The 16796-nt window shown below is 38.3% G+C and overlaps 1 protein-coding gene across 1 annotated transcript in view; it reads right to left on the reverse strand.

Annotated features, from left to right (window-relative positions):
* Nucleotides 1-1359: 1359 nt before the first annotated feature.
* LEO1 (LEO1 homolog, Paf1/RNA polymerase II complex component) overlaps nt 1360-16796 on the reverse strand; it is a 16678-nt gene continuing 1241 nt past the window's right edge. The window contains exons 2-12 of the mRNA XM_035899547.1: nt 15275-15989; nt 14910-15017; nt 14080-14174; nt 13272-13417; nt 11779-11863; nt 11356-11450; nt 10937-11071; nt 10221-10356; nt 9743-9929; nt 9373-9470; nt 1360-5159 (exon numbers count right to left, since the gene is read on the reverse strand). Coding sequence (XP_035755440.1) covers nt 5055-5159; nt 9373-9470; nt 9743-9929; nt 10221-10356; nt 10937-11071; nt 11356-11450; nt 11779-11863; nt 13272-13417; nt 14080-14174; nt 14910-15017; nt 15275-15989 — 1905 coding nt within the window. The 3' untranslated portion in view covers nt 1360-5054. The remainder of the gene's footprint in view (nt 5160-9372; nt 9471-9742; nt 9930-10220; nt 10357-10936; nt 11072-11355; nt 11451-11778; nt 11864-13271; nt 13418-14079; nt 14175-14909; nt 15018-15274; nt 15990-16796) is intronic.

A 16796-nucleotide genomic window follows, 5' to 3' on the forward strand; every position in this document is an offset into this window, starting at 1 on the left:
AGAGCTCCTTCAGTATCTGTGTAAGTTTTCCAAAAATGGCTTTATTGTAAGATCAAGAGAGTCTTATTGTAAGAACCTGCCCTGTACAGAATGTTTATCATACATCTTCATACTCAATGAAAAAAATAAAGCTCAGAAAACTGCCAATTTACCAGGCTAAGATTAGCACCTCACTTCCACAGTTATATTCTGAAATCAGGTATCTTGCAAAGAACAGGAAAAGCATGAAACAATACAAAATGACATATAATCTGACTCAGTCATAGGATATAAAAAAAGAGGGTATGTTAGTTAATACTTCCACTGTTTTATAAAATTTTATCTATCTTTAATTTACGATAAAGAATAAAACATGGATATGATTCCATGACTTGTTAGTCTGCATGGATGCTACTGCTTCCCAGAGAATTTCAACATAACCCAGAGACATGAAGTTATGTTTGTTGGTGAATGGGATCTACCACCTCTCATTTCTTCAAGACTAAGCCTGAATGGGAAAAAAACCCAGACCAAAACAAAAAACACTTTCTCAAGTTAAGGTTCCAGTTTAACAACTGATTTCTCGCAAATATCAGCCCAGTAAACTAAGATTCATAGGTTTTTAAAGCACAAAAATACCCTTTAAAAACAACTACCAAAACCCTCAAGAAACCAGAAGTCTTGTCAAAGGATTTTTTTTTTTTTTTTAAATAAAAAGGCTTTGCATCAGAGAATCATTTAGGCATAGATTTACTTAATTTTATGTTACTCTCTCAACTACTTAGCTTCTCTAATTCCTCAGAATGCCCAGGAGTTTTAAAGCAATTAAAGATACAAGCCAGTAGTCAATATCAGTGTCATGGTTTAACCCCAGCCGGCAACTGAGCCCCACACAGCCGCTCACTCACCCTTCCCCCTAGTGGGATGGGGGAGAGAATCAGAAGGGTAAAAGTGAGAAAACTCATGGGTTGAGATAAAAGCAGTTTAATAGATAAAGCAAAAGCTGTGCACACAAACAAAGCAAACCAAGGAATTCATTCCCTGCTTCCCATTAGCAGGCAGGGGTTCAGCCATCTCCAGGAAAGCAGGGCTCCATCACACCTAACAGGTACTTGGGAAGACAAATGCTGTCACTCCAAATGTCCTCCCCTTCCTTCTCCCAGCTTTATAGGCTGAGCGTGACATCATATGGTGTGGAATATCCCTGGGTCAGTCGGGTTGTGCCCCCCCCAGCCTGCTCGCTGGTGGGGTGAGGAACAGAAAGGGCCCTGACTGTGTGAAAGCCCTTGCTCAGCAATAACGAAAACATCCCTGTGTTATCAACACTGTTTTCAGCACAAATCCAAACCATAGCCCCATACCAGCTACTATGGAGAAAATTAACTCTATCCCAGCCAAAACCAGCACAACCAGTTTGCCGCTTTTCTGCAAGTCTTTCACGTCCAGGCAAATATTAAAAAAACTCCAGCTCAAGTCAAAGGGCATCACCAGGCAACAGTAGGTATTAGTCACCTTGCTCTCCAAGAAGCACTTCCACGTCAAGCCACAGGCAAGTTCCTGAACGTTAGAATAGCCTAAGTTTCACAAGTGTAAGACATTATACCTCTTCTAGCAAAAATTAAAAGACAGAAACAAATAATCTTCTCCATTATTCCCATGTACCACTTTCCACACATTCAACAACACCCGGAGAACTTGATTAGCAGTCCAATGCTGTTAAACAAAAGCACTCTACTAGAATGGGCTCACACAGAGGACATCCATGCCTACTGGCTGAGAAATAAATACCCATGACTTCATAGGAAAGTCACCATCTCATGTTTAACACATTCCTCAGGCCGCAGCTTCGTATCAGAGCTGAGCTAAAACTTGCGGCCATACACAGGATCTGTCCTGCTCCCCCTCTGCTTCCCCTTGCACCACCTCAAGGCACAGCTGACTTTTCAATGTGCCAGTTCAGGCAGCTACTGCAGGAGAAAACTATTCACTGCTTTCTGCATTGTCAGGGTAAGTTTTTAAAAGAAAGCCAAGTCAATGTTTATCACTGCCAAAAAGATCACCCTTCCCCGATGCCCCCTAAATCATGACCACACCTACTTACTGAGCCAGCTCTGGAGCTCATGTCGCCAATGAGGCAGTTCTGCAGGCATGCCTGGCAGAAAACAAAAGAACTCCACAGAAAAGAAATTTCATGACCGTTTAGCAAGTTGACCCACTGAGTCAGGCTAGTTATTGCCCACCCTGCTGCTAGGAAGAGCAACGGACTGCAAGTGCAGCGGCTGCTTTCAGTGGGCAACCCCCGCTCCATCGGGTGTGCTGCAACATGAAATCCAGGCCAGGCTGCATGGCTAGGATGGAGCAAAATGGCTGGTAGAAAACACTACCAGGTACCAGAAAGAAAACTCCAGATCAACAACTGGAAACCAGGATACAGTTGAAGGATATACTTGAAAAAACAAAGTTATATAGCCAAGAAGAGCTTTCAGCATCTGTTTCAAGATAATTTATCCTACATCCTGCACTAGCCAAAAAACCTCGTACTCGCACAGCTTAGTATCAACTCCTGAAAGAAAAAATTTCTTTGTTGGAAGTTGTTCAAATCATGCCCTTTCTGGAAGAAGCGTTCTGACCAGTCAGTACAGGGTAAACACAGTCCAATCTACATTCTCTTTTCTTTGGCTTAATATTTTTAATTTGGGTAAAAAGAAACAATTCCAAGTAATCCTCACATACTTAGAGGCTGGGAAAAGGGATAGCAAAAACTGTCTTCGAGTTAAATAAAACTATACATTCGACTCACAAGTAAAAAAATACTGTGGATAAGGCTAAGTTCATTCAAGTGACTTTAATTACAAGATGATTGTTAAACCAATTTAAGCTGAGAAAACACTTTCTAAAATTCCACATTTAAATAAGACTTGAAAAGAAGATAGTGTAAAAAATTACTTCTTTTCATCTTTGTAATCCACAAAAAGCCTCATTTTTGGAAGCCAAGATGGGCCTCTTACTTAGTAAAGGCTTAGTCAGCATCAAACCTATGAAAGTGATTACAGCATTTTCACTCTTAGGAGTGTAGTAAAAATAAAAATAGCCAACACTTTAATTAAACTGACATAAAAGCAAACACATTGCCAGTGAAATGGTGGTGTGTTTCCATACGCCAAATTTGTTGTTTAAGAGGTACCTGGCAGGCTTTTACATGAAAGTACAGCATGTTACATCCATACCGGAGGAGCCCCTTTCTATACAGCTGGCTTCTTCCTGAGGTTAGAAATGGAAAGCAGGTAACCTCATGTAAAGAGCCAGTCTCCTAGCAGAGGTCTAAACTAAGAGGATTACAGGGTCAAAATTCCAGCAGATGGAGAAAGGTTTTATCTGCACATTAAAGAGGCACAGGAACTCTTAGATAACAGTTTAATTATAGAAAAAAAAGAACTGTTTCTCAGGCACACAGACTTCAGAGTTGAAATTTTTCACTTTGTTTTCGTACTTGCAAATGTTGACACTGCAGTCAGCTGCTCAGCAGAATATATTAACGCATGCAGAGCTCTGTGCTGCTGCAGCTAGAACGCTTCCCGTACCTTCTGGGCAGGAGAAATAGAGTATTTTGACAAACTACTAGCCTAATTAAAGATGACAAAAGGAAAATGTCCAGGTTGAAAGCTGTATCTCAAAGAATCAGGGAATGTCAAGAGAGAAAAATGCTCACTATGAGGCACCTGCACCCTTCTACTGTTTCATAAAAAAGCAGAATTCCGCTGGGCAGGAGAGAGATGGGTAACAGTCCTCCTTACGTAACTATCAGCTACTTTATTGCATCTTATGCAACACAAATCCACATAATAAAACTTTTCACAGCATCAGGCAATGGTTTTGTTTAGAGGCATTAAGCTAGTTGTGTTTTCTTTCTGTTACTTTTCTCAAGTTGCATCCGAACTCCATAGAACTGCATGAAAAGTCAGTTAAAAAGCAACACAGATAGCACCTGAATGGTCTCTCACCGACAAGAGAAACTACCTATGGGATGTTTCATCCTGGAAAAAAAGCGTGGAGAAGTTCAGATATTTCTTCTAGCCTTTCCCCACTTTACAACTGGTATTGCAACATCAAATAAGGTGTTTAGAAACAGTGTAAAGGCAGCAATGATTCTGTCCAGAACATTCTCCTCCTGTGACTTCCCAGCTAAACAAGCCTATTTATAAAACCAACCAGGAACAATAGAAAATAGCACCATACGGATTATATGGGCTTATGAGACACCATTGTTACAATGTATTTTTGCAATGTGGTTCATTTCACCTTTCAAAGGAGACTTTCATCTCTGCTGGCAGAAATTTCTTAGTTTAAATAAGTTCTTTTACTCTGACATTTACTTCATTAGCATGTGCCAAGTATTATTATTATTATTGCTGTTATTATTTATGCTCAGACAAGATGCAGATTTTCATTCTGGGCTTCAGTGCATGAAAAATAAGCGTCTTATGTGATCAGTTAACTAGTCTAACTGCAGGAACTTCACAGTTTATTCAAACATGATAAGAAATATTTTCAGTCATCAAAATATACCAGCATAGTAATGTACTGCCCGCAGTCAACAGGAGATAAGGACTATCTAGGAAAAAAACAGAATTGTACTGTACCACTCATATGTTCTTCCAACCCTTCCATACAAACGGTAAGCTACATCGCTACACCCTTGTCAGGCAAACTTATCATTTAAGCATTCTATAAATATTAGAATGGTTTCTCCTTATGAACACAGTAAAAATCACTGATCAATTCACTTGGATAGCCAGTTACTACAATTCTCAAAACTGAAATGTGCTGTGCAAGATAAAAAAAAAATGGCACTGTGATGATCCCTGGTGCAACAGTTGCTGCAGTAAGAGAAAATCTTAAAAAATAAAAGGAAGTCAAAAAACTTTATTCACACCAGAAACACAGATTTCAATGGAACTTTCCTTTATCAAAATAACCTCATTATGGTTACTTACATATTTGCTGTAAGAGAACTGTACAATATATATATAAATATATATATAAAAAAAAAAATCAACTTTTGTGCTTCCTTAATATTAATCATCATCTTCCTCCTCTTCATCACTGATCACATATTTCTTATGCTTCTTACTTGCTTTGTCGTCATCCTCTGCTTTTCTCTTTCCAGAAGGTTCACCTTCCTAAAGGCAAAACAGGACAAAAGTTAAAAAACAAACAAAAAAAAAAACCCCAAACCAACATACTTCAAGCTAAAATAAAAAAAACCTCAGAAGAACAACAAGAAGACCTCAAAGTATGCCTTGTAAGAAAAGCAAAATTATGAATTCTAGTTTTGCCACTTTGTGCTACTGTGATGCAGGACTTCTTATTATCAGTACTTTTGAGTTCAGTCAACATTGCCACCAGTCTCAAGCTCCAACCTGAGAGGGTCCATAATACAGCTGCAGCTCCATTTGCCTCAGTGGACATACAACCACATCTGCTTCAAACTGAACTATGGCATGAACAAGGACAGGACAAGGGGTAATGGTTTTAAACTAAACCAGGGTAGGTTTGGACTGGATATAATTAAGGAATTCTTTACAATGAGGGTGGTGAAACACTGGAACAGGTTGCCCAGAGAGGTAGTGGAGGCCCCATCCCTGGAAACATTCAAGACCAGGTTGGACGGGGCTCTGAGCAACCTGATCTAGTTAGCGGTGTCCCTGCTCGCTGCAGGGGGGTTGGACTAGATGACTTCTAGGGGTCCCTTCCAACACAAAACATTCTATGATTCTATGAAAGTAATTTACGTCATAATCTGGATTTATGGCATGTACAATATCATTATCAGCAAGCTTATGAGCATGGGTAATTCCTAGAATTTGTAGTGAATTTTTCAACGTGCAGAAGCTTTCCTTTCAGGCAACCTGTGTAGCTTTGCTAAGTTTTCAGACTATTGACACTTGTATGCCCTAAGTTAGAGCTACTGAAGCAAATAAGAAATTCATTAAGTAGGCAGAAATGTTGCTTGTTAGTTTAAAAAAAAATAAAAAATTAAACCGCTCTCCGGCATAAAAGACTGATGAGAAACCACTAGTACTGAGAATTAACATCACATTTTACAGTCCAAGAAATATTATAGTTTAGGAGGCTTCAAAGAGCTGGTCAAAGGAACTCAATCATTGAGCTAATTACCTGTTTGCAAGCAATACCATAGGCTGGATGTCAAATTTTTAGCACCTAAATATAGTCAACAGGTTGATTTTTATGCCATGTGCATTTACAACAGTGAGTTTAAAGCATCCTTCCCAACATTTTAAACCAGAATGCTATGAAAATGTTTAATTGAACTACAAATCACTAGTTGTTAATGCAGAACTCATCAATTTTGACATGAAGGACAAGTGGTAACTCAATTATTGGTTTAAAAAGAAGAGTATCTTTAAAAATACCCTCAGGTCTAAGGAACCTCATCCCTTTTTCCATTTGTTGGTTTTATTTTTTGGAATTTTTTGGTTTGCTTTTTTTTAAAGCAACACATATTACTCGATTTTAAGAAGGAGCAAAGATTGAATTTCAAAACTTTAATGAATTATTAGTGTTTCAGAACTCTAATGGATAACTTTTTATTCAAAGCATTTTATTCTATATTAACATATTAAGTCATTACAGTGAGAATCTCTGTTAGGAAGGAATTTTAAGCATGGAAAACAGAAATTAGTAGGGGTGGGAATCTCAATGATAGCTTCTTGTTCAGAACAAGCATTCTCTTGTAACTAGCTAGGCTACTGTTAAATGATTCATCTTCCTGTTTAGCAGAATATCTGCATTAACTACAGCAACAGTAAAAACTACTTGCTGTGTGGCGATAAAGTGTATTAGTAATAGGTTGACATTTTCAGTAATGGTAACAAATTGTTATCAGGACAAAGATTTGTGCTGTGCTGTTGACTGACAGCCCATAAAAGCAAGTCTGCGTATGAGGACGTCCGTGTTTCACGTATGCAGATACATATTACAAATACCATACTTCCTACGTGGTGACTGAAAATAAGTAGTTATGCATCACGGGTTTGGTTTTTTTTTTTTCTTTTAATACTGTAGCACCCCTCCGTGGCCCTGCTGGGAATATTACCTTTAAGTCATGTAATTTTAAAATGGAGGCTATCATTCCTCAAGCAGCAGAGAAATGCTGTTGCCTAGACCTTTTCTTCTGAGACTGGAATTTCAAAGTCCTGGCACTGCTGTATCATAAACTACCAACTAGTACAAATAATACAAAATACAATCTTAAAAAGAAACAGTTCAATTTCTACCAACAAACACTAACAGAGCCCACAAAAATACAGTTTTGCCTACATGCCTCACTATGGCTGTCTCCAGGATTACTGCTATACTTTCTGAAATACTAAATTTTCTTCAGTGCATAGTAAAAAGCCAGAATCTAAGTCTTTAAAAGAAAAACTAATTTTTAGTTCTACTTCATATTACAATGCCTATTAGTGCAAATACTCAGCTGACAGTATAAGAGAAGTAGTGTCACAGCAGCAAGAACATGCATTCAGACTGTAGCAAACATCCAACAGGCTGGGAAATAAGACATGCCTCCCAAGAGTTTACAGGAAGTACAGTATAGACAAGCAAATGAGAGCAAACTTACTCCTTCAAAAGTTAAGATTTCTTACACTATAGAGGTACGTGTCATACTGAAAACTATGTCATAACATGGTCATTCGAACGCAACTTTGGAATTTCAGCAGCTGTGGTTACAGAAGTCTGACATGCATTCATTCATTCACTAGGAGGACGCATAGCAAGCTACGCTGCAAAATTACTCTTTTAAGAAGAAAAGGATGTTTTATTATGGAAGCCTCTAAAATTCAAAAATAAGGTTCTAGCTACTTTAGCAGCTATTAGAGTAGCACGCTAGATATGACTGTAAGAGATCAACCAGAAGAAATCTTAGGGCAATAGTTAAAATAATTTAAACATTTAAAATAATTTCTTAAAGGAAATGGTGATATAAAGCATTTAAAAATATTCCATAAGGTTACAATGACCTACTCAGACTTCCTTTTTTTAAAGTTCTGCATGATATTCTATACATAAACATTTAAATAAAATATTATTTACAGTAAAACAGGACAGGAAGATTAATCAAACTAGCATGCCAGTGTAAAAACATCTCTCATAACCTACAAGGCAGTAATAAGAACCTATTAAGCTAAGTTAGTTTGAATTTATTATTCTGCCACATAAATGAAGGTGACTATCAGCAGAGCTGATAGTGTGTCCAAACCACCACTCCTAAGCCACGCTTGGCTTGAGAGAAATGCAAGCACAGCTGCAGCTCAGGGCTGCACTATATTGATCAACAGCAAGAGTACAAAAATACAGAACTGATGGTGCCCAAAAGAGAGCAAATTAATGGGTTACTAAAACCAAGGAGGTCAAACACCTGACCCAACACAATTCCCTCTTGCACAGGGCAGTGGGAAGCTAGGGAGCCAGTGCCAATTGCCCTTTGTCATAAATTCCAAAATTCCCTCTTCTTTCAGCTTCCCAAGGTACGCAGTAAGTGTTCTATGGCTCTTTGCCACAGCAGCATTTTACAATGAGGAGCAAGGGTCAGGAAAATAGACTACTGAGGTATAGCTGATAAAGGACAGAGTCCATATACTTCCTGGTCCCACTTCTACTACTGGATGAAAATAGTTAAGTTTTAATCTCAGAAACGGTATCTGTCATTTTTGAGAAGTGCTACACTGTAGTGCTGTATCAGAAGCAGTGACATTACTTGAAATGAACGAAACCTGAAGGTGTGATATACACAAAGATTCATTTGCTTACACCCAGCAGTGTAATTTTAGAAGAGGAAACAGCACTACTGCTGTAGCTAACAGTTAACCTGATCATGGCCTACTGTTCAGGATGATACTTGGTTGATGGAGAATGTCTGTTTAGCAATAGACATTGACTCTTTTTAACTCATTTTTTTAACCCTTCTATTTAAAAAGAGCAGAAATACTATGTGAAAATGTTTCTGCCATTTCCATAACAGGAGAGGACCATGTGGCTTAGGAGACAATGCCACACTAGGATTCCAACATTAAGCATTCTCACTCCTTGCATAATTTCGGTAAAGTCATTTTACATAACTCTGCATAAATTTTTCCATCTTTAAATCAGCAGTAACAATCATGACCTCCTTTGGGAATCACTCAGGTCTATGAACTAATGCAGTGTGTAAGAAATTGGTGATTAATTATCATGGAAAGCATGCTACGTCAAATAATATATTCGTTACAGCATAAATGAAACAACAAAAGTTTCAGCTTTAAAAACTTGGGTTTGTGCAAGAAATGTTCCTGACTGAAAACAAGTAGCTTAAGAACAAAGTCCTTTTCTTACCTCATCACTAGTAAGTTTCTTTGCCTTGAGTAGTCTTTGTGTTTTATCTTCATCTGAGCCCTCATCGCTGTCAGAAGAGTAGATTCTAGCACGTTCCTCTACAGAGAAAAATGAAAAGACAAGCATTTATCTTTACCTGAGATCAGTGAGGAAAAGAGAGTATTAAAAATAATTCTCTTACGTCTAGTCCCACAAAAAGCTTGCAAAATCTAACCCCAGAGTAAACAAATTAGACTTATACAAACTGAATTCACATGTCTTCATGTATCAAATGAACTGGCAAAATACAGTCTTACCAGGGCTTTCCTGTGAAATTAATCCATCTGAACCACACAGGCCCCACTTATGTCCTGGTAAGGTTTATTATTACCTCTGATGCCACCTTTGTATCTGTTTTTGATAGCTGCTAAACTGATTGCATCATCTCCCTCATCCTCTTCATCATAGCGATCAGGTTCTAAATAATTTGCACTCAGACCACGCTGATGCTGCTTCTCCCGCATTCTTCGCTGCTGAGATTCTCTACGAATAGAAGCTCTTAACCTCTCCTCTTCTTTCTGTCCAAAGGAAGAAGCAATATATAAAATCGAAGAAAAAAAAAATACTGAAGAGCACCTTGTATTCTACTGTAGCTTTTGAAATAATTTCACAGCAGTGTAAAGATTGTACATTCTCTGACTTTTTTGTGGTCTGTAAGGTTAAGCAAACTGCACCCATGGCTAACAACTCTCATCTGTAACTCCAAGGTACACTTTGTTTTTCATAAAGTGTTCAGAAATGTTCAGCTGTATTACAGTTGTGATTTTTTACATCAAATCAGCAGATAAGAGAGTTTCATGCCACAATACCTTAATCATTTCTGTGCGCTGAGACTCTGGATCACGACCTGCCATGGGCAAAATACGAATTTTCTGTGTCTTTGAACATCTATCTGCCAGAGACAGAGTCATCTTCCTGTGAGTAGCACTGTCTGTAGAGTGTGGCCTGTTAAAGAATTGCTATGGGTCAAATACTTCTTAAAGGAATGTACCAGTTTTTAAAGGACAACAGCAAGGCCAGCATACTTCAGATTTCAAAGATTCATCTGCATCACCCTTTTTATTTATTTATGTGCATTGTAACAGCTACTGGAGACTTCAATTCCTTTCTCAGCAAACCATCTGCAGCCCATTACCAGCCTAAATAATCATCCTCACATTTCACATCAATATCCCAAGACATAATCATCATCTTGATAGCAACTGTGCATCGGAAGGAAGGTTAATTTCAGGGAATATTAACATTCTTTCTGATTCAGATGAGGACTTTCAATTAAAAATGCACATTAAAATATACATTAAAAAATACATGTAGCCTACACATTGCAGTGAACAGAACCTTTCAAACTGGGACACCTAATTTACAAAAAAATCTTATCAAAGTACTGACTTTGGAAAATATCACATTCTTATTAAACAGTTAAGCTCTGAAGGTTTACAAACTAGTATCTCTAATTTTTATATACTAGCTACAACACTTAATTGCAATAGTAGTATCAACATTTGATATAGAATAGTGTGCTTACCTGAAGGTTAACTTTGTCTTGAAAACAGCCTGTCCTTGTAGACCTGTCCCTTGTCTGATAAACAAATGGTTGTGATCCCCCTGTAGTGGTGCCTTGTACACGTCAAAGACCTCATTGCCCAAGTGGAGAGACATGCTTAAAAGAGATTCGTACATCAGTTACTTGATAAAGCCACTAGAGTCTATTTTTTGCCTCATTCATAAATGGAGAAAGCCTTCACGTTTCCTTTTTATATATAGCCAATAATTATATTTCAATCCAAACTAAGCAGAGCATAAAATTTTCAAAGCACTGAGACTAAAATAATTTCTGCTGTGCAGAACTGACATCAAAGTTTGTTGACCGTCCGATTTTGCACGCCATGGCATTTCACTGTAAGAACAACTGTACTCCTTCAATAACAAAAAGTCCAAACTAACCTTCCATCCGACCATTTGACGATCCGTGCATTACTTTCTCTGATCTCATTCCCTTCCTCATCTCGTCGCATCCTCCATCGTATTGTGTTTTCTACCTGTGAGATAAAAAGAACAAAACACTTTTTCTAGCTCATAGTAAGGAATACTGTGGTAAAATATACTCTATATAGGCCAAGAATTACAGTTAGAAAGGCTAGATAATTTGCTGCACGATGCACAGAAATGAAGCTGAGAGGTATTGCTTTTCTAGGCGCTTTTTTTTCATTTATTACTAAAATGGATCAACTTTTCTCAGTGCTGAACTGCTCCATGCTTTCATATTCTGAACCATAACTCAAAACACCATTCTGAACTGCCTGAAACAGACTTTGAAGAGATGTGGTTAGGTGAGTGTAAAAGAGAGGAGGAAAATTAACATTATACCTTGAGTTTTAACCTAGTTCTACCCTCTTCATCAAGCATCTCCTCATCTTCAAATTCATCTTCATAATACTGGGGATCAAAAGGTCTGTAATAAATCATATAACACAGCCTTTATTCTTCTAAAAATTAATCCAGATTATTCTAGAGTTGTGCAAAATAAGAGGTGCTTGAAAGGTTTAAATTACACACTGCACACAACAGTAGGCACTGCAGCTGTGAGGCAGCCATTTCTGCAGTAATGTCATTTACTGCATTGATTCTATACCACGGGTGACCTGCCCAAGTGTCTTCACTACCATCAATTACAGCCATTTTAACATTCAGACCCTCGAAATGGCTCTAGCTGAAGAAAGCAAGTTTGCCTCAGAAAATACTGCTTCCTTAGTATCAGGATGATTACTTAAGTCTGGAACAAAATATATACAGTATTATACAGAAGAAATAAAAAGAAAAATTATCATCTTATAAATGTGAATTAGGGATTTTTCTAAGAGCACAATCTTTGCCATTTTTTTATTTGAATCTCAAAACCAACTAAAGGGAAAGGAAGATGACATTGTTTTTCCTCTTTTCCTTTGAAAAAACTGACAACAGGGGTGGGAGTGAGTGGGGGAAGACCATTCCCTAGACTCCTTCCCAATAGTTTTCCGGCTGCTGCAAGGGAAAGAATTGATGAATGGACTCTGCTGCTGTACAGTTCTGTCTGACCCCCAAAGATCCTCAGGACTTGCCTCACTGATTACAGCCACTAACCAGGCTCTTAACAGTTCTCTGCTGAAACAGTCTACAGCATGAAAGCCAGGAAGAATGACTTAACTAATGTATAACAGAAACAATGCTACACTGCCAGCTAACAAGATACCTACTAAGCAACGCAATAAAGTTGCTTAACAAAACACTTGAAGAGACAGATTTAACAGCACTTTACTAGAAGTGCTGAAGGTGAGCTTTAGGGCCAAACCTAACATCACAAACAACTCTAATAATTTATTTTGCTGCTTCTTATGAATACCAGAAAATTTCTTTAGCTTGGGTTAAGTAAATAGGAAAGTGAGTAATCAGCCTCCTCACAGTTAAATGGTACATTAGCATCCACAAATAAAAAAGGGCTTATTCTAAAATTCAAAATGGTGTTTTTATCACTCCAAAGTGCATAAAGATCCTGTACATTTCACTTTCACATCTCAGAGCCTGAACCTATGTTCAAAATTCAACTGATAGCATGTGCTTTCAATTAAATCATATTTTGGTTGCTTTTTAAAGACAAAAAGCACAAAGCTCATAAGCTCCTAAACCCAAGCTCGTAAGAAAATTACTCAACACTTGATTAGGTAACAACAATAGATGTTACTATTGACTGATCACAACCAAACGCATGCAACAATGTCAACCATTTTAAATACGGCCAACATACTTAGTTGTATTACTAAACCAAAAGCATTATAGGTAAACACTAAAAAACCTTATCAGTCATGTATTTAATGTGCAATTACCTGGGCTCCACACTAAGGAAGTTGGGCAGCTTCACAAAATACAAATCATTACCCAAGTCTGTGTTTACTTTTGGTATTTCTACCTCTATTCTAGTCTCTGGAATAGGCTCTTCTTCCTGTTGCTCTTGACTCAGTCCATTCTCATCCTAATGAAAAAAGGCAAATAGGAGTATAAGTGAAAAAGGTCTATCTGGCTACTGTTGCTCTAAAAAGCACTTATATTTTGCTTAAAGAAAAGTCATCCATATGCAGAGAGAGAGATATCACAAAGCTTTGGGTAAAAGAGCTTGACACTTTCTGTGAAAGCAATCCAATTCAGCATTTTCGTATGCCACTTAAAGTGACTTCAAATACCAGTGCAAACTCAAAGAGACCAAAGACAGTAAGGAAATAGCAAAGCATGTGACATACACTTTTCACCTAAGCACTAGAGAGTAAATGGGGGACAACTTCTCCCAGATAAAAAAGATTTTTATGTTTTATCATCACGAACCAATATGAAATATTTGTCAAATAGCTATACTAAGGTACCAAAGACAGCTATAGCTTTGTATTTTACTGATGACAATCAAAACTGCTCAGTGTATTTCTTTCTGGAGCAGGGATGGAGTAAGGCAGATAAATTAATCCATCTGATATTGCTATGTATAAAACTTTAATAATTCTTTTAGCTAGGGCAAAATTATCTGTAATGCTTACTTAATGCTATTAGTCTTTTTTTTCACTAAAATATTATCAACCCCAATCTGTGTTCCACATTTCAGAGTGGAATGGCATGTTAATTATTTCAAAAGCCAAGTCTACTCACAATGGGCTGTCCTGGTGTTGGTGGCTTGTCTTCTCCATCACTCCCTGAGGAAATGTCATCTGCACCTCCAAACAGATCCATGACATCTGCATGCTCTTGAGCAGAAAAATTGCTGTTTTAAAATACGTATATATATATGCGCATACACCCCCCTACATGCAAATACACTCACAGAAAAAAAAGACTAACACATCCTTCACTTTTATTACCACTTAAAATCACCTGCAAATGTTACAAATCAAGAATGTTTATGAAGCACATACTATTCTCTTATCCCAAAAAAATGTTTTCCCTTGTATTTTTAAACTAAGGAGTCAATTATGTTTTCCTGGAAAGGCTCTATCAAATAAAGAGAATCTAGTTGAAAAATGGCAACAGAAGAATCCAGACTATAAGAACATCCTTTACTCAAGTAAACAACTTCATTATGCATTTTGGATGTTTTACTTCTCAGAAGAATCAACACCTCTTCCTCAGCCAGTTAAACATCACAAAAACCAGCATAGCTTCTCTGGGCTGCTCTGGTCAGAGGCACCATTTCTTAGTATCTTTCAGTAAAAATACGTGAACCAACATTCGCAAAAGAAAAGCTCTGTCTGTCACAGAGGAAACTGAAAAACCGATACAGCTAACTAGAGATAAACAGCAGAAATACAGCATGTACCTCCCCACACCAAATTCTTGCTGTGTTCTTTTCTTATTTCCATGGCACTACAGTTACACTGTACAGCAAGTGCTATCAATTTTATCAAGTTCTGCAGCAGACGAATGGCATGCTTAAGATGAGGACTGAGTGAGCCAAAAACCCACAACACAATGCCACCATTTACCTTTCTGTCCTTCTGTATCACTGTCCACTTCTGAATCTGACGCAATTGGTTTCTTTCGCTTCATTCGCAGAACTTCATCTTCACTATCACTGCCCCTTGCAGACTCTACTAAGGAGCATAATTATTCTCAGCAAATTAAAAATTTTGTTCCACATATTTTAAAATTCCTTTGTATTAATAAGTTGATTCAGATGAAAAGGAATTTAAAGGTGCTGCATAAAAATACATAACAAAGATGACTATAGTTGAAAGCTACGTGATTAATGCCTTTACACTGAAGTCTGAATCTTTTCAGGCCAATAAAAATGAAGCAATAAAGAGAGAGCAAACCAGAAGTAAATCATTACCACTGTATTCAGTCCTACCAGATTTATGCTCTTGGTCCTCCTCATCAGAGTGCTGGGCCCTTTCATCATCATCAGAGTTCTGCATCTTCTCCTCATCAGAGTGCTGAGCCCTTTCATCATCGTCAGAGTTCTGCATCTTCTCCTCATCCGAGGCCTGCGGCCTCTCCTCATCATCAGAGTTCTGCATTTTCTCCTCGTCCGAGTTCTGGAGTCTTTCCTCATCATCAGACATCTGTGGCCTTTCATCTTCATCAGAGTTCTGCACTTTCTCCTCATCGTCAGAGTTCTGCTGTCTCTCATCATCATCTGACTGATCGCTTTTGTCCTCCTTGCCCCACTTCTCATCCTCTGAATGTGCTTTTTCAGAACCGTCTCCTGAATGATGACTGCCTTCATCTGACCCATGCCCATGATCATCCTCCTCATCATCATGAGCAGCTTCTGAAACACTGTGTTGGTCCACGTCTGACTGCTCATTATCTTCATGCTCGGAATGTCCTGAAGCTTCAGAGCGATTGTAGGATCTTTCAGAGTGGTTGTCACTCCCTGTGTGATGGGATGCCCCTTCATCCTCACTATCATCTCCAAATAACTCCTTATTACTAGGTTTTATTGCCTCCCTGTCATCATCCTGGTCACTGTCGCTTCCAGAAGCATTACTACCAGAGCCAGCATTCTCTTGATCGGAATCAGACTCAGATCCAGAATCAGAATCTGCAAAACAAACATCACCCTTTCAAGAGTTCACGTGTATGTACAAGGATGCACATAAGATGATCGGCATTGCTTTAAAAAAACCAAAACAAACACCGAGAGAGAGAACTTACAGAGAACTGTAAGAAAGAACTATAAAATTACCTAGGACAATAAAATAAAATGTCTACTAACAAAGGGACAGCCAATGAATGACACAATGAAAAATTATGGATGCCACATAACGTTTCAAACCACAAGCTATTGCCCGAGATTCTGAAGTTGCAGAAATAAGCAATTATACAAAAGAAAATAAAATTTGAAATAGCAAGGGCTTAAAATAAACAAACACATACAGATGGCTTATGAGAGCCTACAAGTCTAAAGCTGTCATCATTTCTTTAACCCGAGTTAGCTGTATTAGGTACCCTGACAAGTTTGTTACAATGGACCTACTCTTGAATGCCATGGTTATTGAATGCAGCTTCAAGCAGGAAAAAAAAAAAGGAACACCTGCCTTGAAACATAATTTACAGAAACCGAGACGAGCATTTTAAAATTACACAAATGGCTTAAATCGGGAGGCGTTCCATCATTTTGCTTTAGATGCCGATGACAGGTAAAACTTTTCCAGGTAGCAGGGGGCAAACAGGAAACACGCCCTGTTTTCACCATCTCAAACGCAAGCAGCCCCAAGCAAGCCCATGGTTAAACGGCACCAAATCCAGAAGCGCGCGTGGCTTTTGTTTCCCATCACGAGTTTTCCGCGGCGGCGGTGACAGAAACCAGTCACCACGAACGGCTTCTCCCCGCAGCCCCAGCTGGGCGGCAGGGTCTTCCTCCCACG

Source organism: Egretta garzetta, unplaced genomic scaffold (assembly GCF_000687185.1).
Source record: "Egretta garzetta isolate BGI_Z169 unplaced genomic scaffold, ASM68718v1 scaffold287, whole genome shotgun sequence".
In the NCBI taxonomy this organism is placed as follows: domain Eukaryota; kingdom Metazoa; phylum Chordata; class Aves; order Pelecaniformes; family Ardeidae; genus Egretta; species Egretta garzetta.